General features: G+C 34.8%; 1 protein-coding gene across 1 annotated transcript; it reads left to right on the top strand.

Moving 5' to 3' along the window:
• Nucleotides 1–891: 891 nt before the first annotated feature.
• LOC105341923 (nuclear pore complex protein Nup160) lies at nucleotides 892–25,811 on the top strand. Its single transcript, XM_034456083.2, has 34 exons — nucleotides 892–1,052; nucleotides 2,218–2,314; nucleotides 2,961–3,168; nucleotides 3,710–3,935; nucleotides 4,649–4,727; nucleotides 5,352–5,466; nucleotides 6,807–6,879; nucleotides 7,131–7,219; nucleotides 7,993–8,165; nucleotides 8,828–8,984; nucleotides 9,608–9,697; nucleotides 9,808–9,912; nucleotides 10,248–10,313; nucleotides 10,426–10,507; nucleotides 11,116–11,281; nucleotides 12,144–12,271; nucleotides 13,328–13,488; nucleotides 14,993–15,123; nucleotides 15,509–15,582; nucleotides 16,102–16,414; nucleotides 16,650–16,782; nucleotides 17,022–17,117; nucleotides 17,237–17,331; nucleotides 17,592–17,688; nucleotides 18,578–18,683; nucleotides 18,846–19,012; nucleotides 20,385–20,436; nucleotides 20,737–20,847; nucleotides 20,960–21,086; nucleotides 22,174–22,293; nucleotides 22,987–23,128; nucleotides 23,337–23,474; nucleotides 24,130–24,234; nucleotides 25,512–25,811. The coding sequence occupies exons 1-34, from the start codon at nucleotides 962–964 to the stop codon at nucleotides 25,590–25,592; spliced, it is 4,194 nt and encodes a 1,397-aa protein (XP_034311974.2). The 5' UTR covers nucleotides 892–961; the 3' UTR covers nucleotides 25,593–25,811.
• Nucleotides 25,812–26,810: the final 999 nt, after the last annotated feature.

Raw genomic sequence — 26,810 nt, 5'->3', positions numbered from 1 at the left:
AATGCATTATGTGATGGTACTGTACGTGACTGCACGTGTGTATGCGTCCTTGGACTGTAACTAAAATCTTAAGTAAAGAGATATTAAACATAATATTCTTTTAAAACAATTAATACATGTACAATGGTACATTTATGTCGTTAAAATGCGCATTCTTATAAGTCTAATTGAAATACTAATAGTGTAAAAGATTTGCACACTAATTCCTTAAAACAATGATTTAAATGGTAGAACATCTTCAAGTAGAGATGGGTTAAAGCAGGGTTTTTTTTTTAATTTAATGCTCCCTGGTTTTCAAAATAGAAATTTTTTTTAGGTCCCTAAGATGTAATTATTTTATTCTCGTTAAATGATAGAACCATCAATAGATTTAAACCTAATCTGTATGTTTTGAACCTCTTAATCTAAAAATGCTGGGAAAAGTTACCTTTATAGCAATCTATGTTACAGAATAACATATTGCTTTGATTTCAAACCTTAATGCAGTACAGTAGAAATGAGTGTCATATTTGAACAAAAGTTAAATATTAATTGTTCCCTAGTCCATTTTATGAAATTTGAAAAAAGAATTGGCAAATTTATCATTATATATAATAAAAAATAAAGTTACTTTTATAAACCAGGCTACAAAATTTCTATCAATATTTTGTAGTAAATCGGAAAAAGCCTCATCAGGTCATTACACAAAATATCAGGTCATAACATAGAAAATGATGACCATCAAATTACATCTTTATATATGTAATAAAAAGAAAATATCATAATTATTAGTATAAGATATAACTATTTTAGCTGTATTTCCTTGAATGTGTTATTTTGCAAAATATATCTCATCAGGTCAATCAGGACATTACACACATCAGGTCATTAGACAGTCTCAGTACACAATTCGCGCCGTCTGACGTCACACCTAATCGGAAGGCCTCGGGAATCAGACTACACAAACACCAACACTATCCTCATGGCGGAAAACTCAAGAATTAGGTATTTTAGAGAAGTAGTTGTTCCTTCCAATTCAGGGTCTAAATGGAAGGAAAGACATATCAATACAGGTAACGGTGTGCAAAATCAACATTAATTGATGGTGGTGTTCTTTTCTTTTCTTCATTTTGACGAATATCCATTTTATTGTGGTTAATGAACCGGTATTATTTACCTTTGTAGTTTCATTTTCGTTATTATAGGAATTGACAATAATGTCTCTATGAAACCATAAGACAGACGATGAAATGTACACACATATAAATATATCTTATCTAAATAATTATGACAGATATACCCTAAAACTTTCATATCATAAGACCATGATAATCGAGTTCACCATCTTTTGTTTATTAATTTTAACAGCAATTATAGCATTTTCTATCGTTAAAATGACAGATGTCCCACGAACCTGGTTTAAAAATTTAATTAGTTCCCTGTACATACTTTGTAACAAATGGATATAAAAAGATATGGCGCTGTATCTCGCCTTAATTTGAATATGATTGAGTGTCAAATATCTACATGTTAAGTACATTGTTGCCGACTTCCATAGCTCCAGTTTACCACATCCATTATATTTGCAACAAAATCGCTACCACATTTAACATCATCTTTTTAAAATAGGCTGTTTACAGGTAACTTATTGGAGGGTTTTATGACGAGATTTACTGGACTTTGTTTTTAAAACAAAAGATGACGTACGACACAAAAATGTTTGAATGATTAAGTCTTGTTCTTCTGTACTCTAGCTGTACTGAATTTTTGCTTCCACCACTTTTCTATATTTCAACGATAATTAATACCTTTGTGCTTAAACTACGTTCATCCATTAATATGAAAAATGTCCAGATTATTTGTTTTGAGACGCGCCCTCTACACCTGTTTCTTTTTATTACAACTTAATGGCAAATACTTGTTTGCGGCGAGAAATATTCGCGACAATAAGGCTCTCGCGAAAATTTGAATAAAAGTTGTTTTACAGTACATTCTGTCTGATACAACTTGCTTTAATTATGTGGTCGTCTCCAGCCATTTTCGCTTTCTTTATACAAAGTGACAATAGTTTTTTGTGGTGTCATGCGTGGAAACATTATTTACAAACGAAATGAATTCTTTTATTTGAATTTTTAAAAACCCTGATACATTTTTATTATAGAAGGTTCTTGTACATGTAACAGCATCAAAATGTAGTGTTTTTGACAAGTATATGTATTAAAGATGTTTGTTGTTTAGTGGCTTCGGTGAGCACACTTCAGGACATCAAAGTCCCGGACAGCAGCGGGGGATACACCTTTACAGAAGGCGGAGTCACAAACAGATTTATATACTGGTAAGTATGTATTTCAGGTTCTCAAATCGTCAGTCTTAAAGTATTTTTTTTCATCCAAAAAAATGTTATTATTGCTTCAATCTTTATATTCTAAATGAAATGAAATAAAACAATAATTTTTTTATGGTATCCATGCATTTTATGAAGGTATTGCAAGTTTGGCCACAATGAATATAATGGGATTAATAATGTATACATTCAAGTTGATTGAGATCAAATTAAAAAACAAAGTTGTACCAGTGCAATGGTGGTTCAGAGTCTCTGTGGGTCTCTGTGGAGTCACTACGGAAAAGTAGTTCGTTGAATGGCTAATTGTAATTTTAACATTTTGAAGACTAATTAAATTTGTCTATATAAAAAGCAGATTTATGGTACAGATAAAAAAAATCCAGATAATTTAGAGTTATCAAACATTGGTGAGGATCGGAGATCATTAAGAGCCTGCTTTTGTCCACAAAATGCTATGCTATAATTTTTTTATAAAGAACGCAGTCATGAATGAAAATTCTGAAGAAAAAAAAAATTCTAAGTGGAACAAAGCAAAGTACTGTAACAAAACACTGAAGGGTGTATTCCACAAACAATTATCATTTTATAAACCTTATATTTCTAACCCTTCAAATTTATTTATTGTTTCAATGAACAGGAGGACAACCAGCAACGTCTTGGAGCTGGTGGAGGAGAGTCTGGACTATAACTTGTTGGGGTCACAGATCCGATTTCACTTCCATGACACTCAGATCATTGGGGGAATTTCCATTCACGAATCCCATGGAAATGTGATTGTGTTGGTTGTCACGGCAATCAGTGTACACCGTTTGGTTTTTCCTCATCCAAGTAAACTGATAAAAAATGTAAGCAAAAATTCACATTAAACATGGTATTCATTTGATGTCTGTGCTTCTGCATTTCCATGATGTTTGGGTTACATTGTAATGTTAACAATTTTACTATTATATTTAGACATTTAAGAATCTTTTCAGTTCATTAAACAAAAAACTATGGGATGGGCAGTGTTAACAATGCAGTGTCTTTAGACTAGAATTTAATTCAACTCTGTGTTGGTCAATAAATCATTTTTTAACTACATTCTAACAGTATTTTTAACATGTTGCTAAGTTTTACTTATTTCTGCAAGATTTTGACTTTGAATGTGCAAATATTCACAGCATTAAGAAAAAAAACGAGATCGCCAAGTAGAATCTTCTAGAGTTTAGTTTAGAATAAAAAATTTGTAAAAAAAAAAATAATGCATTTAAAAATTTAAACAGTTGGTTTTCCTATGAATTTTTATAAATAAACAGCAGTAAAAAATTACAAGTTTCTCAGTGTTTGAAATCAATTTGAAATGTGTAGTATGTACATGTCAAATAGCATGATCCATTTGAATTTTAGAACATTGGATACACCCAGAGCAGTCAACCGCTGCCATCAATCTTCAACTATGCATCAGACTTGGAGAGTCATTGGAGTAAATATTTGTTGAACCATGGCGGGAATTTCTCATCACAGATCCAGGCAGCTGCTTCCTCTCAGAACATGGAGGGAGAGGCCCAGTTTGCTCTCAGTAGCAATGAGGGGAGCGTTCTTTTGATCAAAATGCCTCCCCTTAATATTCAAGGTAGTCAGCTATGAAAGTGAAACAATTTAGAGTGTTCATGCTTCAAAAAGCTAACCTTTTTAGCTCACCTGAGCTGAAAGCTCAAGTGAGCTTTTCTGATCACTTTTTGTTTGGCATCCATATGTCCATTCATCCATCTGTCTGTTAACTTTTTAGGTTTTCGGCTTCATCTTGGGGTAGGTAGGGGCCACAATGGGAGGGGGGAGGTCAAATTTTTACTTAGGAATATTTAGAGGAAATCTATAAAAGTCTTCTCAAAAACCATTTGACCAGAAAAGCTGACACTTGTGTGATACACCATAGGTGGTGTAGATTCAAGTTTGTTCAAACCAAATAGGAATAGAGAAAAATCTTCTTACAAATACTCAAACAACAAAAGGGCTTGGTATTTTCCATAAAGATATAAGGATAAAAATTGGTAGATTTTTTTTAATATTTTGAGCAGGATCTTCTATACTTAGTTGTCAAGATATTTTGATTTGATACTTTAATGCTGATTTGATCAGAGTTAAGGCTATTGTTGCTTAGGTGAGCGATGTTGCCCATGAGCCTCTTCTTTAATAATACAAATAACTGTAATCATTGTCCAAGTTTCTCAAAGTTTTTAACCTGAAAGCAGTGAACAGAACAAAAACAATAGGTCTTTCCACTGTGGCATAAAGATAGTTTATAGGGTTGTGAGTCTTGTAGTGAGTGGTGATCATTATTTGCAGGCATTGTGCAGCAGTTTGAACTCTTCAAGTCTTCAATGATGCAGAAGTTGTGGACCCAGCTGGTTCCTGTAGCCATGAGGTTAGTCTATGAAAGTGGGAATTTTTAGGTCACCTCAGCTTTTTCTCTGGAACCACTGAATCACTGAACCAATTTTAACCAAACTTGGCATAATGATATAGCATCTATTGAAGATATTAAATAAAAGTACAAATACCCATGAAAGCGCAATTAAAATTGATGTAGGGGAAAAATTCCAAGATATCTTCATTGACACGTTATCTTATTTTACTTGGAAAAATTCACAGAAACGAAAACAGATTATAATGGGGAATGTTTACACCTTTTCTCCATTCAAAAGTCACTTTGAATACTTTGCACAATAATTCAATGTTATCATCTGGGTCTGCTGCAATACAAAATCCTGTACACATCACATTTTTAAGCCCTGTATTGAAACATGATAAGCTAAACGGGGCGTTTGAACTCAGAAATGTTATGTTGAAAAATTTTCATAATTTTGAATGAACATCGTTTAAACCCTGAGGTATTTATAAATGTTGAGTAATCAAGAATAATGTGAATCGAGGATACCTAGGGACAGAGTATAAAATGATTGCATTTAATTCTGACAATTTAATATCTTAAATCATTTGGTATTACCTCACAATTTCAATCTTTTCATCTCCATCTGGTGTCTTGTAGGGGGAGTCAGGGATCCCTGGAGTCAGCCACGGGACTGGTGATCCATCCCTTCAGGGGAGACACCTACGTCTTTGCCATCTGCAGGGACCACAAAATCAGGGTGTGGTCTACTAGGGTATGTACATGTATCTGTATGAGAATTTTGAACCCCCTCATCTTTTATGTTGTAGTTTAACATAACAGGACTTTTGCTAACTGCAGGTCTGTAGCTCCAGAACTCATTCTGTACAAATTTTTGATTCCAAAAAATTCCTCAGACTTTTTTTACTACAGATAGTGTCACTTTACTTGCCTGATATTCTCTCAAACACCATCACCAGCCCAGTAAAGTGGTGCAGTTTGTTTACATGTAAAAATGGAGACTCTCGATCTCGATGTGAATTTAACATACTTCATTTTCAGAGATCGATTAGCTGTTCAGGAGAAAGTTTGATGCAGGTTAAGTGACGATATCAGTAGTAAATTGCCAGAAGAATTTAATGGAACTAATTTTTTCCACAGAATTTGTGTGTAATTAAGGTTAATCAGGGATAGACATTTATGGTTGTCCAATTGCCTGGGGCAAGTCAAATGTCATATCGGGCAAGTGAAACTATAAACTTACTAGTCTAATCAGGAAAGTAAAAATTTTAACAGAAACATTGAATTAAAATAATTTAAAAACATAAAAATAAACTTTCACCATACAACTTTGCATATGGAAACTCAGAAAGGCCTCGGTGTTGATTTTAGATAAGTCGTCCAGAATTAACGCTTAACTAATTATCAATTTTAATTTTATGTGGCCCGTCAGTTAAAATAAATTATGCTCTCATCTCATAAATATGTTACATTTTTTAAATAAAACTTAATATCATGATGTAGTTTCATCTTATTTGCTTATGAACAAAATTTATTAGATCGAAAATTGTCATACAACTTATCTTGATCATGAAACATATCGCTAGCAATGACTGCACTGCGAATAGCTTTGCTTGCAGATTTTTCTGTTAATAATTTGTTGGAGGGGGAAGCATTTATCAAAAACAAGACATGTTATTAAAAGTTAATGAGGTTTAATATGTCAAAAATTCTGGTCCATCATTGCTTTATTCAGCAACTAAGCTTACGAAATAGGAAGTATTTGGTCAACATGCATGAATTTTTGAGTTACTCAATTAAGATAAACAAATGTGGTGTTGTCTTCTTACTACATGCTTTAATATTGTAATTTTCGGGCTACCAATTTTTACATTCAGGCAAGTGGATTGAAAAGTTAATATCTATCCATTTTAATTAGTCATAAACTAGTGCAATTTTAAGTGTGCCGTAATTGCAGTTTTTTTTACTGTGGGAGGCACTGTAGATCAAAGTTCTTCCATCCAAATTTGTTTATGCTGGGAGCTACAGACCTGCATCTAGACTTTGTAAACAACTTTCTAATATTCAATGTTCTATGAATTGTTCTTTTCGCAGAGTCTTGAGTGTGTTTCTATATACAACATCTTGGAAACTTGTCCTGAGTTAAAACATGCACCACCTGCAACTGGCAAGTATTGTTGATATCTAAAATTCAATAGGTTTCATTCTGAAAGCTGCTTGGTCCGGTTTTTTTGTAGTTACATTATCAAATAATTTTTCACACAAACCATTTATATTAGAAAGTTATGGACTTTCTCCTATTTACATCAGCAGAATCGGTCTCCTTTCAAAGTTAGGATGCTTTGGGGCAATTTTTTTCCTGCATTACCAGTATATAATTTATATGTTGATGAACAGAATTTGCTTTGTGGTTCTTAGGTGCCGGCCATAAGCTGGTTAAAGTGATGACAAGTGATGCTGTCAACTTGCTGTTATGTGTCCATCTGAATTTTAAAGAGCGTAATCAGGTAAATTTCATATACATGTAGATTTCAATCAAAATTATATTATTAGGATCCTGCTCTGCGAGTGCCGTATAGTGATCGGTCTGTCTGTCCGTCCGTTCGTCCAAGATTGCTTGTCAGGGGCATATCTTCTCTCCCCTTTGCCCAATCTGGCTTATACTTCACCTACAGAGTGCCTTTGGGTAAAGGAAGTGCAGTGACCTTGAGCCATTTTTTAAGTCTAAGGTTTAGATCATAGCAGAATTATATAGAAAATCCTTGTCCAGGGCATATCTTCTCTCCCTTTGGTCCAGTCTGGCTTATACTTCACTCACAGAGTGTCTATGGTCAGAGAGTGTGCAGTGATCTTGAATGAGGTTTGTAGGTCAAGGGTTAAAGTCATATCTGACCTCACAAAAATCTTTTTTTCAAAGCCTCTACACTTTCCACATTTTTGAGTAAAGGGTGTGTTGTGTCCTTGAGCCAAGGTCAAATGTGTAGGTAATAGCAAATTATTTGAAAAATCCTTGTCTGAATCATATCTTTTTTCCCTTTGGTCCAATTTTGCTCATACTTTACCCACATGGTGCCTTTGATCAAAAGATATGCAGTGACTTTAAATAATGTTTGTAGGTCAAGGTCATATCAGATCACACAAAAATCCTTTTTTAAGAGCAATTATATACTTTCCAATTTCTAATAGAACTCTACATGAACAAGTTAGAAAAAGAAAAAGAAAACTCATACAATATTCAATGTACATGTATCTACAACAGTGAAATATTTTTCTGTTGTAGTTTTGTTTTGTACAACCTGAACTACAGAGCGGCCGTTTGCAGCACTTGCATGTTGCGACTGTGGTGGGTGTGGCCGAGGATTTGATTGACTACTGTGTGACCGCGGATAAGCTGTGGACCCTGTGGACCAATAGCTCAGGGGAGAGCATCGCGCGAGTCTGCCACATGTCCGGGTAAGCCCCATCCAATTCTCAGTGGGAACAGAAATGACTCTCGAGCAGTCTGTGTCTTAGGGATACCTTAGCTCATCATGTTTTTAACAGATGGGAAAAATTGTGACATTTAACTGATAAGCTTATATGAGCTTTTCTGATCTCTCTGTATCAATCTGACTAATCCACGGACCTCTATTATGCTATGACATAACGTAATAGAGGTCTGTGCTTTAGTCAAATTGTCACTTTATTGTGTGAAAACTTTTCATATTTTTCTTTCTCCCCACTTTTCTTTGTTCAGCTGTTTAGAAAGAGATGTAAAAATCACCAGGAGCTGTTACTTATGTGGGCTTGTTGTTAAAAGTCAGGAAACTGTCAAATTTTTGATAGTCTTTTCAGAATGTCCAATAAGTTAAATGAATGGTAGTCCCAATGTTGGCCACTATTGTGTGTTTTTTTCGTAAAGCTGAACATGACTTGTAAAAGGCATTGTCCACCATGTTTTTCTTTCGTCAACACTATACCTCTATCCCTATGTAAGCCTCTGACTTTGGAACGATTGAAAGCATTTAGACCCCACCTACACCAAGTAACATCACAGACTGCAAATGTTTTTATTTTTTGTCATTGAAAGTTCATGGTTAAGATTTAGACTAATTGACATCACTGTGAATCTGCAGAGAGCTTCGAGAAGGTAACTGGGTTGAGGTAATACTTCACCCCTCGGACGCTGGGGAGATCTTGGTCAGCCAGCACACTGACCCCAGGGAAGTCTACACGGAGAAAATGTTCCAACCCAAACGATTCAACCTGTACGACATTCACAAAGCTCTTAATGTAAGTATATTAAGTCTCGTTTTTTTTCCCTAGTCAACTATTAAGCCTTAATAGAATAATCTTTGTATGGTTGAAAAAAAATTCTCCTTCATTTCCAATCTTTAAATCAAAGCTAAACAACTTGGGATAATAAATTTTTGTTAATAATTAAATTTTGTTAGAAGAAAAGAATTCAAAATGTATTGACTTAATGACTTAATGTGCGGTCACACGATGCAATTTTTCATCCAGTTTTCTTATTTGATTCGGTTGTGTTTAAAATCTTACCATGTGGCGACCTAGTTCTAAAGCAAAGTCTGAAATTTGATTACATACCTGATGTGTGTCCAAGTTTCAATCGACTCTCTGGTGAGATTGATACATCACAATGACTTTTTCCCTTACATTAATTCATGTAATATAAATTAGGTTTTACATGTATTAATGGAAATTCGATTGTAAAATCATATTGTGTGACTACCTCAACAATTGACTCCAATTAACTTACCTGAGCAGATTGAAAATCTGATGAAAAATTACATTGTGCGACCCCACCGTAAGAAGTATTGCTAGCAATCTTAATGCATGGTCTGCATTGCTCTACATGTACCTGTACTATACCTTGTCTTTCTCTTGTCTTATAGGTGTACAGACGATCAATGAATGCCACTGTTCCCTTAGACCTGGACATTAATACACTAAAACATGAAGTCACAGAGGCCGTGGAGGATGCTGTAAGCATATCAGGGATAGCCAGATTATAATTATATTAAGGCTGTTGTTGTCGTTGTTATGAAGGAAATTTTTTGTTTCTTCTCTTGAATGAAGTTTTCTTTTTTCAAAGATTCGAAATTCAGCAATGGCCAATGAAATATCAGAAGAGGAGTACTGTGATTTACAGATGGAGCAGTGGTCCAAGTTCTACTCAGGGGTGGTTCAATATCAAGAGGTATGTTGTCTTTATGTAAGGCCACATAAAATTAATATTTAGATTCTCATCCTGATTTGCAAAAAATAAGGGGCAGGTCTGAGAAACAAATAACATTTGTAAGATGAAAAAAAAATTTGAAGCAGAGGGTTGGAGAACCTTGATAAACCTTTAATTGTACCCATGTCTTTTAACATTTATAAGTTTGTGTGTACCTTGGTATAGCTTGATAATTCCCGGTGGAAGAGAGCTTAGTGGAAATTAATATCATTAAAGAAAGTAATTCTATTGAAAAACATTGTAAACTATTATCATTCACTTATTTAGCTATATCACTGTTCCAAATCTTTTGTCAGGTTGGAGGGAAAATGAAAGGTTTCTTTGTTGAACCCAACACTGGATTAGTGTGCATAATCAAAAAGGCAGGTCTTGTTTCCATCGTCCATTCTGATATATGTTTTATGTATATTGAATTTACTGCAAATGTGTTCAATAGTACTGAAATCTGATGAAGTCATTGTGAATTGATTGAAGGGTGGACTGAGCTTTATTAGACCTTGTGATCCCATTGAAGAGCTGTACCTGGGTGATGGACATTGGTCAGCTGAAGACTTGAGTATGTTTTGTTTTTATTTTACCGTAATTTTATTTTACATCTTCTCAGTCACTCAGGTGACCCATTGCTGTGGATCTTTGTTAGTTATCGATATTACATTTTTAACTTCTCCTCTGAAACTACCGAGCCAATCTTGACTAGATTTGGTGTGTAACATTTAGAGCTCTGTTTTGTCCATACTTGGGGCCTTTAAGAGGTACCTGTGGCAAAGTAAAGAAGGCACAATCTTTCTAGAATGTGTTAACTTTCTCAATTTTTTGTTACTCCTCAAAATTATGAGCCAGAAACTTTGAATACGATTTGTTTAAATGTACAAAGTTGTTCCCAATATTCCCCAGAACCAATGATTTGTAATAGTCTGCATCTACTTGTAAAAGAAATCATAAATTTTGAAATTCCTGACCTATTATGCTGGAGACCCTTTATAAGGTTTTATTGCCAGTTAATCCATGTGACAAGAAAGGCCTATGCTGTTTTTTAATCTACATGTATGGTTGTACGGTTATACGGTTATATTAATAATATTGAAGAAATTCAACATAGAGTTACTGTTTGCTGCAGATAGAAAAAAACTTGCATTATGCAACACTGTTATATGATTTTGACAGATGAGATTACTTTGGCGGATTTGAGGACTTTGGGGATGTGTCTAAGTTTGATTGGCAGCAAGATCTCAGAGGACATGGTGGTCCAGTTTGAGGACTCCCTTCTGATGAAGGAGTCGCCAGAGGAGGCAGTGAGGCCCATAGTAGAGGACCTTTTCTTCAACACAAGGTAATGTAGATTTTTAATGAAATGCAAGAAATAAAAATGTGTGTTAAATTGCTTGAGGCATTTTGGGGGGATTTTAAAATCTCATCATTATTTTTCTGACAGTTGAGAATGATGTAAGATCATTATAAATTTTATTTTTTCAATAGTTTGCTCTGTAATAAATTAGAATTCAGCAAAAACATATCCATCATTGAACGTCATGTATCATCTGATCTGCTATTTTTTTATGCCCCCCCCCCCTTTTGAATTGTTTTGCTGTTGCCTGTCGGTAGGTCGGTCCACCAATAGTTTCTGTTCATTTTCTTTGCAGAGGTTGTGTGTATTGAGATGAAATTTGGTATACAGATTTATTATAATAAATTAAATATCTAGGTCAAGTTTGAATTACGATACGATCGAGCAATTTTCGACAGAGTTATGCCCCTCGGACTAAGAAAAATGCCAATTATATGCAGTTTCCGTTCATTTTCTTTGCAGAGGTTGCACATTTTGAAATGAGATTTAGTATAGTGATTTATCAAAATATTTAAGGTTTGGTTTTGGTTATGATCAAGCAATTTTAGTATACAGATTTATCATCATAATGTCTAGGTCAAGTTCAATTTTGGTTACAATCGAGAAATTTTTGACATAGTTATGCCCCTTTGACTTAGAAAAACTCTAATTATTTGCAGTTTTCGTTCATTTTCTTCGTGGATGTTTCCAAGGGAGGGGGCATAAGTGTTTCACAAGCATCTCTTGTTTAACATATGGTTATTAAATGCTCACAAACTATGTTGAAATTGGATACATGCAAAAAATATTTCATGCATGGTAACGGATATTGTTTGATGTATATATCAATAATTATTCATTTTGACAGCTTGGTTGAAATTTCCCTGGATTCATTGGGAGCTTTGGTTCAGAACATACATGATTTACCAAACTGTCTGCATCTTATACTAAACTCTTTAGATCTCACCAAGGCTACACTAGAGGATGAGGAAAGTGGTAAGACTTTTGTATACAGTGTAAACAGATAAGTTATAGTATATAAAGATTTTTTATAGAAAAAAGACTTTAAAAGTTATGTTAGCGTTTGATTCCAAAATTTTCATTCAAAAAGAAATACATGTAAGCCTAAGAAATCCACAGAAGTTAAGTTCTTATATTTGCAATTATATCATCTTTGAAGTACATGTAAATCATCCACTTGGGATAAAATTGAGTGATTTAAATATTTGCAGTTTAATTGGCATCTGTATCTTGTTGTTATACATTTTATTGGCCCATGGTTTAAACATAATTTGTACAGTTTTATCTGGTATATAAATGTATATTATCTTTTGTACATTTTTATCTGGGACTGTGGTTTATATATTATGCATTGTACATTTTTAGGTTACCTGAGTTTGCAATTGCTATCTGTTTTCATCTGTTGTCGTGCAACTGATTGCATGGTTATGATGTCCATGAAGCCCTCTACTAAAATTGTGAAATTCATGGCCCTTGGGTCAGGGGTTTGGGCTCTAGGGTGGGACCAATTTGGCCATGTAGTAAAAATGTATTGACTCTTCGAAAATCTTCTTCTCTACTCCAATATATATTTGACAAAAACCATATGCATGTCTATGATGTCCATGAAGTTCTCTACTAAATTGTGAAATAAATGACCCCTGGGTCAGGGGTTTTGACCCTAGGGCAGAGCCAAAACAGCCCTATAGAGGCATGTGAGGAAAAAAGTGAATGCATGTTTATGATGTCCACTTACTCCTTTACTTAAAATGTGAAATTCATGGCCCATGAGTCAGGGTTTGGGGGGTAGGGGGATGGGGGGGGGGGGCAATATGGCTCTATACCGTTTACTGTTTATACTGTTTATTATGTTTAAAATCTTCTTCCTTACTCTAACACATCTTTAAGAAAAACTAAATTCATAATTATGTTAAACAGACTCCTCAATAAGTTTGTGTATGGGCTATAGTACTCAGGTGACCATTGAGGCCTATTTGCCTTTTGTTATTTGGTACTATGGTTTAAGTATTATATTTTATGTGGTACCTGTAGATATGGAGAGTGAGCAGCAGCTGATAGATGGACAGATTTTGACCAGTGATTCAGCCATTGTTTTCCTGACCACGACTCTCCATCAGACGTCGGACACGCGGTTCCGAGTTCTCCGGGATCTCCTGTTGTTCCTGACCTCTACCATCAGCCTCGGAGACCGGGTAATCACAATTCATACAATTCATTTGTTGATGAGATTGAAGAAATGCCACAGTCATTATTCACATTCCATTGTTTACACTGCATTCCAATGATTTGTCTCCCGACATTGATCTTCTCTATTAAACATGCTTGTGACGTCATCAATGTTAATTAAACGTAATACAGAGAAATCGAAAATATATTTAGTTAGAAGAGATTGTAGTGACATTTCACGCCTGTAAATTTTATAATTTAAACCAGAGATAAAGTTACAATTGACATGTTTCTGATTAGAATATGACATCATGCTGTTTATTGTGACGTCATATTGATCAGAGGCATTTTAACTCAATCGATCACTGAGAGTTGCCTTATTTTACCCGAGATGTGTCGATTGCGGGCTCTTTTTGAAAATATCACATAAACTGCTGACTTTTTTCTATATAAACATCATTGAGTTGTAAGGTTGAATTTAATCGGAATCTTAAAACATTAATCCCTGCCATAAACATAAAAATGAAATCCTGACAGAGATCAATTTAAGAGCAGTAAGTGAGATAAATACAAAAAGGGGAATAAATTGTATCATCTTAAGACCATAAAAAATTAATCTCTTGGTTTTTAGGCCAACATTTTCAAAAACAGATGGGGTCGGTGTTGATAATTTTTTCTTTTTTTATCATATAAAAAAGGATTTGGTATTTAATAGCGTAGCATATTATATGATACAATATCATATCTTGATGCAATGTCATATCATATGTTACAATATCATATTGTATCATTATATATTCCAGTGATATTTTGTATCATATGATATATATTGTAAAGTATCAAAATGCAATATCCTATTTAATATTATTGTATTGATAAACATTGTATCTGACAATACCACATGAAATGAGCATATGATAATTAAAACAATATTTTATCACATGATATACAATATTGTGTCAAAAGAGTATCCATGAATATCCAAGATTATTAATTATGATTTTCATATAATATGAAAAAGGTGGTCTAATAGAGGTGATGCCTCATCTCTGTGAGCTTTGTAATCTATGATTACCTATGTTTATTGGTATTGGTCAATGATTTCGGGGTAGCCAAAATTTTCTACATTCGTGGGGACTTAATTTGGTTGGAACCAAGCTCGATTTCATAAATAGATATTAAACAAATGCTCACATATGCATTCATTGGGATATAAATTAGTGGGCAAGGATTACTCAGGAAAGCCACAAACAGCGTACAATCTAAATATAATTTGTTTACAGTAATGGGAGTGGAGTTGATCGAAAGTTAACATTTTTCAATCTCAGTGGTTCTCATGCAACATTCATGAAACTTAAACTTTATTTCTAAAAATGACATCTCCAACTTTTAAGTTTTTCACACTGTTATTATACTTGCAAGGTTGTCTTCCCCTCTGGCAGAAAGATAACAGTTGCTCTTGAATGGAGTGGGATGAAAGAATATGCCTTGTAAAAAATTAATATTTTGGTGTATCTTTGACTTAATTAGGATGGAATCACCCCTGAGGTCAGTGAGACCCTTTATGACATGATCCCGAGGACCAGTTCTCTACTACAGTCATATGCTGTGTTGAAGTGGGCATCAACTAAAGTGGCCACTGTCAGCCACTCAAATTCATTGTAAGTACTAAGTCACACATACATGTATATATACTGTAAATTTCTTATATTACGTGAGTACTTAATTCCGCGAGCACGCTGTTTGTATCAAATCGCGAGAATATAAAATCGCAAACGCTGAGCTTTTATGCTTATTTCTTTTAGTTTTCAACTCAAGAAAATAATGGCGAGATTTTAAAGGCCGCGAAGGGTGCTTCTTGCAATTTTATGCGGATATTAATTCCTTTCATTTAATTAGGAATTTACAGTACACACACACACACACAGGTATGTGTTATGTTGAGCGGAAAATGGCAGACGTGTGCAGACAAGATACTACCAGAAAAAGAATGCCTTTGATTCTTGAACTGTTATTTTAGATAAAAGTTATACTTTTTGTTTGTAGGGAAATGAATCTTCGACTGCTAGCCAGTCTTGAAGTAGCAGAAAACTCTGGATTGACTAATGTGCAGAAAGCAGGTTTGTGATATACCATTTTTATTAATAGTTTACAGAAAACAAGTCCATCTGAATATGGGTATCTATTCCACATGTTTATACTACTCTACAGGCAAAGAGAGACATTTATGCAAAACGAACAACTAATTATTAAAACATACTTAAAATACGAAACAGACCAGCTGAAAACAAAACAAACAGCCTCTTTTGCAAAACCAACAGTCTTGCACTGAATAAATGCTAGATGGCTTGCAAAGAGGTATATTAAGGAAAAATCGTATCCTGGAGAAAACAAAACGAAAACAAAGGGAGACAAACTACAGTTTAGAGAAAAACATTAATATCAAAATAAATGAACAAATGTCTCAAAGGAATTGTATAATTTACACAATAAAATGCTTTGTTTGGTGATTCATGAGGGATATGAAGGTATCAATATTGCAGAAAAAATACAAAACCCCTGATTGGTGACTTAAGTTCATTTTTTCTGCAGTGATTGCTTGTTACTGTTTCATTTTATACATTGTTCTCTTTTCAAAGTCTCCTCCAATGTGACTGTTGCTGAACTCTTCATTCGAGGCATCGGTGGCAACCAAGCACGAGCAAACCTCAGTCGCACAGAAAGAATCCTGGACAACACAGGGCAGCTGTGCAATTGGGCCATTCTGAGAATAACCAGATCTATCCAATTCTTACTGTGGCCTCTGAATGAAAACTTCCTGTTCCCAGAATTCCTTGCCAGCTGTTGCCAGTACCTCCCTCTGCAAGAATATTGTTTTCAGTTAAATCATTGGTGTGAAGTCAATCCTGCTTCCAGAAAATTCATGCTTGGGCTTTGTTATCTGCATTTTGGGTAAGTGCATTATTGATTGCTTTTCAGCCAAATTAATTCAATGAGCTTATTAATGAATTAACTAGTGCAACGTTTTGCATAAATTACATGGTTTTAACTTCTTTGTTAACAATTGTGAAGTTACATTAACACAAATAAACACAAATTTTAACATTTGATTTGAAAATCAAGCCAACCAAGTGACATGTAATATTCTGTACATGAATTAGTACATTGAGGATGTTTGGTTTGATAGAGAGGCACAAAAGGCTGCACAGTGTTACACTGAGGCCAAGGCAGGACTGCAGACGGAGGCCTTCCTAACACAGAGTCTGCTGCAGACGGACGAGCTCAACCCCCGGGTCTTGGAAGTTCTCTATTACCTCAAGGTCAGAGCTTTCACTTGCACTCCAGTGTTTGTAGTTACACTGTATTACTGCATTGGTGTATTTGATGTTATTATTGCACCAGTGTATTTAATGTTTTAAATACATCAAGCCTCTTGGACTTTGGCAAATACCAATCACTCTGGCTGATACCAGGGCCAAGATCAAGACAGCATTTTGATATTCTATATGTATCAGCTAGGAGACAATTAAATTGTTGTGTTTGATTTTTCATATATTAGGTCATTCGACAATTTGAGGAGTTTGACTATGCTGATACAGTTGTCCACTTAGCAAGAACAGCCATAAGTATTGCAGACCAAGATGATGAAAATACTGTAAGACTTGTTTTACATTGAATTTTTTTTCGCCTGCTCCCTTTTCCTGTAAATTTTAAATTAAATTGGTATGGTAAATTATTACATGTGAATGCAACTTTTTCCTGTTCCTTTTTTAGGCCACTTTGTGGTCAAAGATTTTCAAGTATCAGCTGGAAATGGGTCATAATGATGAAGCATACAATGCCATGGTTAGCAACCCTGACCCATCAAGGTTAGCAATGGCTTCTTGTATTTATAACACGTTTGATTATCTAAATACCAGTATCCTTTTACAGGTATCGGTAAGTGCTGGGTAATTTAATGAATATAGTGTACAACATTATTTCACTCGAGTAGAATTCACATAACAAAATTCAGTGTATTGTCAAATGTATGATGATGAGTACTAAAATGAAAAACTTCTCTAAACCAAAGTCGGACTTGTTTCATGTACATGTATGTACAATTTCCTGGTCAATTTTCTTTACACAGGAGAAAAGACTGCCTTCGACAGCTTTTGGTGACTTTGTATGAGAGAAAGGATCTTCAAACACTAGTGGGGTTCCCTTACATTGATCTTCAAGAAGAGGTGACTATTTTTTACCTGCTAGTCTTTTATTGTTTCAATACTGTATTTTTCGGACGATAAGATGATATTTTTTCCTCTGAAGCAGAGCACAAGACGTATCATCCAGATCGACTTTTGGAAGGCTTGAAGTCAGAAAATCTTCGAAAAATAGCATTATAAATTTTGGTTTTATCCATCTAAACTTGGTTGTGTGATTGAATATTACCTTGTTTATCTTTATTAAATGTCGTTTTCACTCAGTCATTTGTTAACGCTAGTAAACATAATTATAACCTCGCGCCGAGTCAACAGGTGGCTGGTTATGTAATGGCGAAGTTTAGTTTACACTCGTACAACTTGCATAACACACAAAATTGGGAATTGTATAAAATGCAAGCGATTTTATAGATGTTAACGGTATTTGAAAATACAATGCATAAGTATTGTTTAAATTTTAATCGTTAATTATAATAATTGATAGCAATATTGGGGACGTCCTGTGTATCATATACTGGAAATGTTACTTGCAGTTTGATACACCATTTTGAAGCGATAAAAAATAAAAGGATGATTAAGAATCCAGAGTATATGCAACATGCTGATTTGTTTTCTTGTTCTCATCAATACATGTACTTTAATTCATGGCCTATTCCAACATGCCACTTGACATTTTCTCCCTCAGTGTTTTTGCTTACTCATGCATCAATAGACAACTGCATATCTTCAATACATGGTCTGTTTCAACATTTCAACAGTGTATTCATTTTCATATCTGCTAAAGCATATGGATTTTTACATTTAGGTATCGAGAATACAAAAATGTTTATAAAAACCAGAAAGGTTTTAAAAACTGGTGATGGGCCTCTGACTATGCCTATAGAGTACTATTTTAAGTCTTTGTGGTTTGTAGGTGGTTTCTATCTTGGAGTCTAGAGCGAGAACAGTGGACATTACTACACAGAACTACTACGACATTCTCTATGCTTTCTATGTGACCAGAAACAACTTTGGAAAGGGTATGTTCATGTTTAAGTTTACTTAATACAAAGTTTGGCTGTCTGTGATTTATGTTAAGTTCCTGTCTACATTTGAAAGGCACAGATACGATTTGGAAGGCTTCAAACCTTTGACTTGTTTTTTGGACTATTTTTGACCAGTTTTTGCGTGTCCTTTTGTAGCGGGGGCTGTAATGTACGAGCATGGTATGAGGCTAGGGAGGGAGGTTCCCCCTAAACAGGGTCTCCAGAAGCAGGCCCACTGTTACCTAGCAGCCATGAACGCCCTCCGTCTGGTCAACCCAATATATGCATGGATTGTGAAACCTTCTGTGTACACTGAAATGCAGGTGAGAGAGATAGAGAGAGAATTAACACAATCTGAGAAAAAATTCATAAAGAACAAGTGCACTAAAGCTAAAAAATGGGCCCTTTTTCAGTGCCATTTTTTATGTAGAAAATATCAACAAATTGCTTTTTTCCTGTAATATTTAAGACTGATAGATACTTTTTATTTATATGCATGCTTAAATTTACCAAAATTAGCATACAGTTTAAACAATTGAGGATTTTTAAATGCCTATAGATCATCTTAATCCGGAAAAATTGTACTGAACCTACTTGAATCTTGTCTATACAAATCAGAAGGAGGACTCATTTAATTCAACATTATTCTGTCGGTGGATCGTTTAGCGTGTTTGCTGAATTGTACTTAATGCATTTTTTTGCGTAGCGATTTAAAACGTGCCAGTGTTTTACAGTGAGCACATTTGACAAGACTACCTGGAGAGAACCCACATGACAGCCTCGGTCTCGAAATGTTGTTTGAAATATAAAAGCCTCGGCTTTTATATATCAAAACAACATTTCTCGACCTCTGTGGTTACTCTGCAACATTCACAAAAACTCATACTTTATTTCTTAAATAGATACCTTTTAAACTAACCATCTAATATGTCCTCTATCTAGCTTTCAAATTCTAATCCGGACTCACTGCAATCTAATCATGATGGTTACTGCCTTCTTTCAAGATGTATAGCACAACATTACAATTTATTGTACCTGAAACTCTTTAAAAAATGGTGAATTATGCAGGCCAAATTTGACTCATATCATATATACTGTATACAGGGTTATTTTCACCCCGAGTAATTTTCACCCTTTTACACTTGCAAACAATTTCGCCCCGTCTGGAATTCGCCCAGACACAGTTGTGTTTAAAGAAAAATGATTAAAGACATCGGAATTCGCCCAGTCTTAAATTCGCCCTCTAACAATGAGGCATAAGGGGCAAAAATAAAACGGGGGCGAATATTTTCTTGTAGAACAGCGAAGGATTAACACGATAGGATAACAGAAAAACTGTTAAAATTGAACGATAAACCTGATAGGATTAACGCACAATAGAATATTATTAAAGCATGATAGAACAGTATACATGCATGATACGATGAGATTATTACGATACGATAGGTTCGAATTGTAAAAAAAAATAAACGTTTCGGGACCTGTAACCAAGTATATAGATATGCATTTGTATCGTCCACAACTACAACAGGGTGTGCTATATCTTCATTGTCTCTTTCTGTGGAACAGAGGGCAGATAATACTAGGTATGTGTAGGAGTCTTCCATTTTGTTTAGGTCAAAAACATGTTTAGTTGAATGTGTTGCATTCAACTGTTTCCATTATATTCTATAATATAAAGTTTTATTCATTTAGGTGATGTCAGGCAAGGACAATTTTAATGGAGACGAGAAAGAAGACATATCAGGTATTATAAAAAAAATTTGGGTAATGAATTTTGAATACTGCGAAGAATTAATATCTGCATAAAATCACAAGAAGCACATCTTACGCAATTAAAAATCTAGCTTTTATTTTTTATGTCAAATGAAACTAAGATAAAAATTGTGTTGGCGATTTTATGTTCTTGTGATTTGATGCAAAACAGATGAATCACAGTAAAATAACTTGAGTAAATAAGGAATCTACAGTATAAACATTCATACAGATGTGTATATTCACAATGAACTTGAAGTAAATATTGTGAATGTTTTTTATGTTGATGTAGCGACAAAGAGAGTGGAGATCTTGGAACTTGAGGACATCGAAAAGGAGTATATATTAGTTGATGCCCGTCTAGAGCTGCTAAAGCAAGATAAAAGCAACTCAGTCGGATCAGGTTAGTTAAAAATGTTTACATGTCATGCAGAGTTATATTAAATTGTCATGGAAAATTTGGCTGTTATCAAACTACAACATGATTTGAATAAGTGACGATTTTCTTTTCTAAGGTCCTACCCCTGGAGCGGACGAGATGGTAGGATTACTCGTGAATGCTGGGATGTATGACAAAGCGCTGACAATTTGTCAGCTCTTTGGGATGAAACTGACATCTGTATTTGACAGTCTGGCACTTAGGTATGTTTATTCTTGTGTTTCTATTTTAGTACAGTACAGTGCAATAAAATTATCCAACATTTATGTAGTGCAAATTATCAAACTGTTGAAAAAACACTATTTTATCATTTTATTAAAATTACAATTTCATTTCCTTTCGGATTACTTTCCTGTGTCAACAAACTTAAAAGATTTCTTGCCGGCTCGGGTTGATAGTTCTGATGAATGGGATGTGCTTCAAGTTGAAGGGGAGGAATTTCAGGATTCTGATGATTCAGAAATAGGGTATTGTAGCGAGGGAGGAGAGAGATAACCTGGTGAAAGTGAACTTTACGTTGTTGAACGTAGTTCAACAGTTCATATTGATAGTGTGGCTAAAGAGTTTGCAGGGACAAAACCCTACCTTCACTCAGATAATCAACCAGGCCTAAAACTATCTTCTATGCAACAGAAAGTATGTGATGAAATACTTTTCAGTAAGTCTCCCTTGAAGGAGCATGCCTTTAAAGATGATGATCTAAGGTCATTGCCAGTTGTTCCTGAACACTCTAAGTTTTTTAAGACACCTAAGTGCATTGATTCTTTGCTGTTTTATCTGGCCCAGATGCGAGAAAAAGCTGGGAAAAAGCTTTCAACCAAAATTAATAACCCAGTACTCAAGGCCATTGAATCTGATTACCGCTTAGATGGGGTATTGATGTTGGTTTACGATACACAGCTTATGGTTGTCCACTAATCTTAGTCAAAGTTTGAATGACAAAATAAACTTAGAAAAGGCTAAAGAAAACATTAAATGAGCTCTTTACATCACTGGATGTTGTATTCCATCAGCTGTGCAGAACCTCTGTCATAAATAACACCAATCATAGAAGAGTCATTTTGCAGGAATTGGGTTTCAAAGAATTAGTTGTAGTTGACACAGATAAGTAACCCCTCACTCATAAAATCTTATTTTGGTTCCAAATTTGAACACCATACATGTATTTAAGGCAAAACTTCAATAAAAGTTGATTGGTTTAAATATGGGGACAAGGAGTACACACAAATGTAAACAATACTTTGTTACTAACATTTAGATGATTGCAATATTGTCTTGCTACACTTATAGATGTGTCAACTTGGCTAAAAGCTGCAGCCACTCAACACTGGCTGACAGTACTACTCTGACGCAAGCCTGGGACTGGCTCAAACTGAACGACCTGCCCACCCCTGGCCTCAAGGAAAGCAGGTACTGTCACTGTCACAGATTACCAGTAGTAATAGACCACTGAGGAGTGGGGTAGCCATTTGTTATTCCATAAAGACCTATAAATAGGTCACTTTGTAATACATGCACTATACGATGTACCGGTACTGATTTGTGAAAATGTGTTCTGTGATCATTGTGTGCTAGGGCTGGGACGATACTGTACTGAGCCGATTCGGTACATATCACGATACATGAGATGCGATACGATACATATCACGATACATTGCAATTAAATGAAAACATGAATAAAGTTTAAAATTTATTCAACCTGCCGATGTATTACCGCATGTCCAAAGTTATTTTGTTATATTCATAATGAGCGTTGCACAATTTACAAATTATTTTAGTCTCGTGTACACTAGTTTTTCATAAACAAGTACTCCAAAAGTTTTCCACACTCCATTTTAAGCTTCCTAACAGTTTTGACAACTTTACGAGGTTTTCCGCCATCTTTGTACTTTCATATTAGGCGCGCGGACTAAAAATAGCCGATACATGAAGCTCGGATATTTTTGAAAAATAAAAAAAGTTCGGTAAGGTATCGTTGTATTAATGGTAAATGTATCGATCCAAATATCGTCAAAATAAATACCGCGATGCACCGGTGCATCGGTGGATCGTCCCATCCCTATTGTGTGCATATTGTGACTTGGGTTCTGCTCTGTATGACAGTGCTGCAGACTCTGCCTGGAGCCTCCTTCAGCACTACCTGAGGGTCCACGAGGACAGCACCGCCCAGCTCCACCGCACGGTCACCATCCGCCTCCTCTCCCAGGGATTCCCACTACCCTCCTGGATGATCAAATCATATAAGGTATGAAAAATCAAGTAAATAGACACTCATTTGCCACTAATTTCTTAAAGATGTGATCAGGCCAAATTGTTCATGCTTTATAACCCCCAAAAAGGAATTCTCTCTTAAGACACCAGTACTCGATAACTAACATGTTGAAATTTTAAGACTTTAATCCTAAAAGTAAAACTTTGTGAGAGATATTTAGTAATTCTGTGTTATGTTTCAGGAGCTGCACTGGTCCGATCTGCTGCGGCGGTACGTGGACTATGACCAGCTGGAGGATGCGGTGGTGCTGACCGTGGAGTATGTGGATGCCTTACTGTGGACATACACCGGCCATGACTGCCCCGAATTCAATCTCAAGGTAACTAGTCATTGTCAACATCAAAAAATTAATGTTTACTCTTAGTAGCAAATACAGTAATTTTAAAAACACATTTATAGCAAAATGTCAATGAATGAAAACCAATGATTTGTTAAATGCAAATGTTATTTGTTATATCCAGTGTCTAAAGTGAAAGTATATGGTAACTTAAATATGCCATGACTTTAATTTTAATGAGTTATTTACCAATGCTTAACTTGTTCACTGCAACTTCTTTAACAGACATTTAAAGAAAGGGCATTAAGACTTATTGGCAGCAAGATTCAAAACCTGCTTTGGAATCTTTTAGCCAAAAGCATAAATTCATCAAAGCTTCTTTGATGTAGCCCAGTTTCTGTAGTGCATGTTCTAATTTTATTCTGAATACTGTGAAATCATTAGCATTCATAGTGGCTCAATTTTCGTGATATTTTTGGGTAGCTCTCGCTCACAAATTTACATCCTTGACGAAAACAAATTTTGTTTTTGTCTTGAAATTTAAAACCTCTGCTTCTATGAATTTACACCCCCACGAATAAGCAAAAACTCAATCCATGAAAATTGACCCCTATGAATTTAAATGATTCCACAGTATGCAATTCTGTAACCAAAAACTATTTTGAAAGATTTCTTTACAACTTTACTTCAATTTCAGTCCTGCTCGAGGCCGGTCCCTCAAAGCAGCTGGTTACCTTACACCTGCATAGACCAATTATCTCAAGCTCTTAAAGACATGAAACAAGATTCACACCATGATAGGGTAAGAGTTCCATTGTCTCAACAATTTTCTTCCTACAAGAGGCATGACGCATCTTGATACACACGTATTATTAGGGCCCCGCAAGGATTTGCGGGTGCCCTATAGTAATCACTCTGTCCGTCCGTCCGTCTGTCACTCTTCCGTCCACAAATTTCCTGTTTTTTTCTAATAACTTTTTTTATGGTTGCCCAATCAAGTTCAAATTTGGTATGGTAGTTCAGTAGGCAGAAATACATATTTTGATGCTAAGTTTGGTTCTCTATGTCTTCTGGTTTGGAGCTGGGGTGGTGGGGTAGATTCCTAACTATGCATAAGAAGAATGGGCAAAGAGAGATAACTGCTGAGAATGAATGGGCAAAGAGAGATAACTGCTGAGAATGTTACCATTGTATACATGGAAGGCTGTGCAATATTTGTCACATTGAGATTAATTACTGCACTGCCTGTGTCTGCAAATGAACTTTGTTTTGAAGTTAAGGTCAATTTTGAATGATGTGTAGTATTGTGTACATTCTTTGAAATATGGATTTGAAATATAATATTCATATTTTTTTGGGTTAAAATACCGTACACAATGATTTATGATAGTTTTATTTAATAGAGGCAAAGCCTAGGTATCATTGCATTGGTATCAATTCTTTGTTTTTTTAACAAATTTTATTTCATCCCATGTTAACCCACTTTATCCCGTGGATATGACTCATTGGATATTTTTTTGATATTCCACAGTTGTGACTTTACAATGGGATTTGCCTAGGCATAATGAAGTAAAAATAATGTAGAGTTTTATAAACAGTGTAAACATTGATTGCGGTGTATAAAATATGGGATAAATAGAATCTCATGATTTGTAGTATAATATGATTTTTATCCAACTTGTGTGTTTTATCCCCTCACTAAGGCTCAAGAAAAAAACACTTTAATTGTTGGATGAAAATCATATCCAACTACAAATCACGAGATCCTATATATTCCAGTTCTTTACATCTTCTGCCGGGCATTTATTTTTTATCATTGTTAATATAAAGAGGATGGAATTCAAAGTTTTTTTCACTTCTCTATATTAATTGTCATAGCGGGGCCCTTCCTGACTGGTCAGTTTTCTAGTTCTGTCTGGAAACTGCCTACCGGTATTAGTTTTGTTGTTGAAGATTTGTATCTGACTTTATAACTTGAATCTAATTTTTATCAAATGTTTCTCGCGGATATGAAAATGATGTGGCTGCATTATATATGACTGCTAGTACAGATACTTCATGTGTTCTGCTTTGTTTCAGCTGGCTGAAATGCTGGAGTACAAGCTGGCTATCTACTTCCAGAAAATGAGACACCTCTCCGAACAGATTTTGACGAAATAACTGACATTTCTTATTTCTCCACTCTATTTCATTGCATGCAAATAAATTCTTTCTTTCATGCAGAAACACTCTTTTTCATGTCATTGAATGTTAAATTTCTCTCATCAAGGTACTATATCGGATATTTGTCCTTTAGTCTGTGCTCCCTGAGAACACAGGAAATTTGTTGTATCGTTTTCATTTTTTCATGAATTCAAATAAATTGTTTTGTAATGCAAATATTTTTGTTTTCTGTATTCAACATTTAGAATCTATTTATATGCTACATTAATTGTGCCGACATCTACAGGTTATCAAATTATTCCCAAATTATTCTAGACTTACATGCATTTTTAAATGACTATTATACTCTGTACCCTTGCTGACAATTCACTTTTGCAGAAACATGTTTTTACTAAGGGAGATAAATGTTTGTGGTACATCTGTAAAATTAATACATATAGGAGATTATTAGCAGCAACATTTCCTCAATTTAGGTTTTAATCAAACATTGCTACACTATGTGGTATCATGAGAACCCCTTGGGTTGCTTATCTTCATCAATTACCATTCATCATCATGTGTACTTTAATTAAATACATGTAGTACAAAAATATTCTAGAAATATATTTATTTATATGAAGATTCACACCCAGTCAAATTCTCAGTCCACACAATATTTTTGAAATCTGCATTCTCTCCTCAATCACTGGATTCCCTTGCAGTCTTATGTCCAACATACACCATTTGCACACAACCAGCATTTGTTCAGTTTTATCCTTCATCCTTCTGCTGCCTGAAACAAATGTTAAGTTGTAACAGATTTAATTAATTTGAAGAATTTTCTGTACAACATACACATAAAGCGCATGCAAAGATTTAATGGAGAAATTTGTGTCAGGACAATAAAGAATTATATAATGATGCTGTTATTCGTCATCATTGTTCACAAATGAATTTTTGAACAGTATATGCATGAAATAAAAAACAACAAAATATAATAATATACCATCCTAATATCAAAAGAAGTTTTGTCTTTCCTGTTAGACCATGTGTTAAAACTGCACCGGCAGTTTGCGCACCCACCAAAGAAACGACTAGTATCGCTCTTACAGGATGAAGAGCTCCCTTAGGGGGAGATAAGTTAAACATAAATAAGAGTTACTTCTCTTATCATTGCATATTAAGTAAACTAACATTTCCAATAGGAAAATGAATATAATATTGATTACTTATGTT

The sequence above is a fragment of the Magallana gigas genome, chromosome 5 (genome assembly GCF_963853765.1).
Source record: "Magallana gigas chromosome 5, xbMagGiga1.1, whole genome shotgun sequence".
Classification (NCBI taxonomy): domain Eukaryota; kingdom Metazoa; phylum Mollusca; class Bivalvia; order Ostreida; family Ostreidae; genus Magallana; species Magallana gigas.
This window is presented reverse-complemented; position numbering and strand designations above follow the sequence as displayed.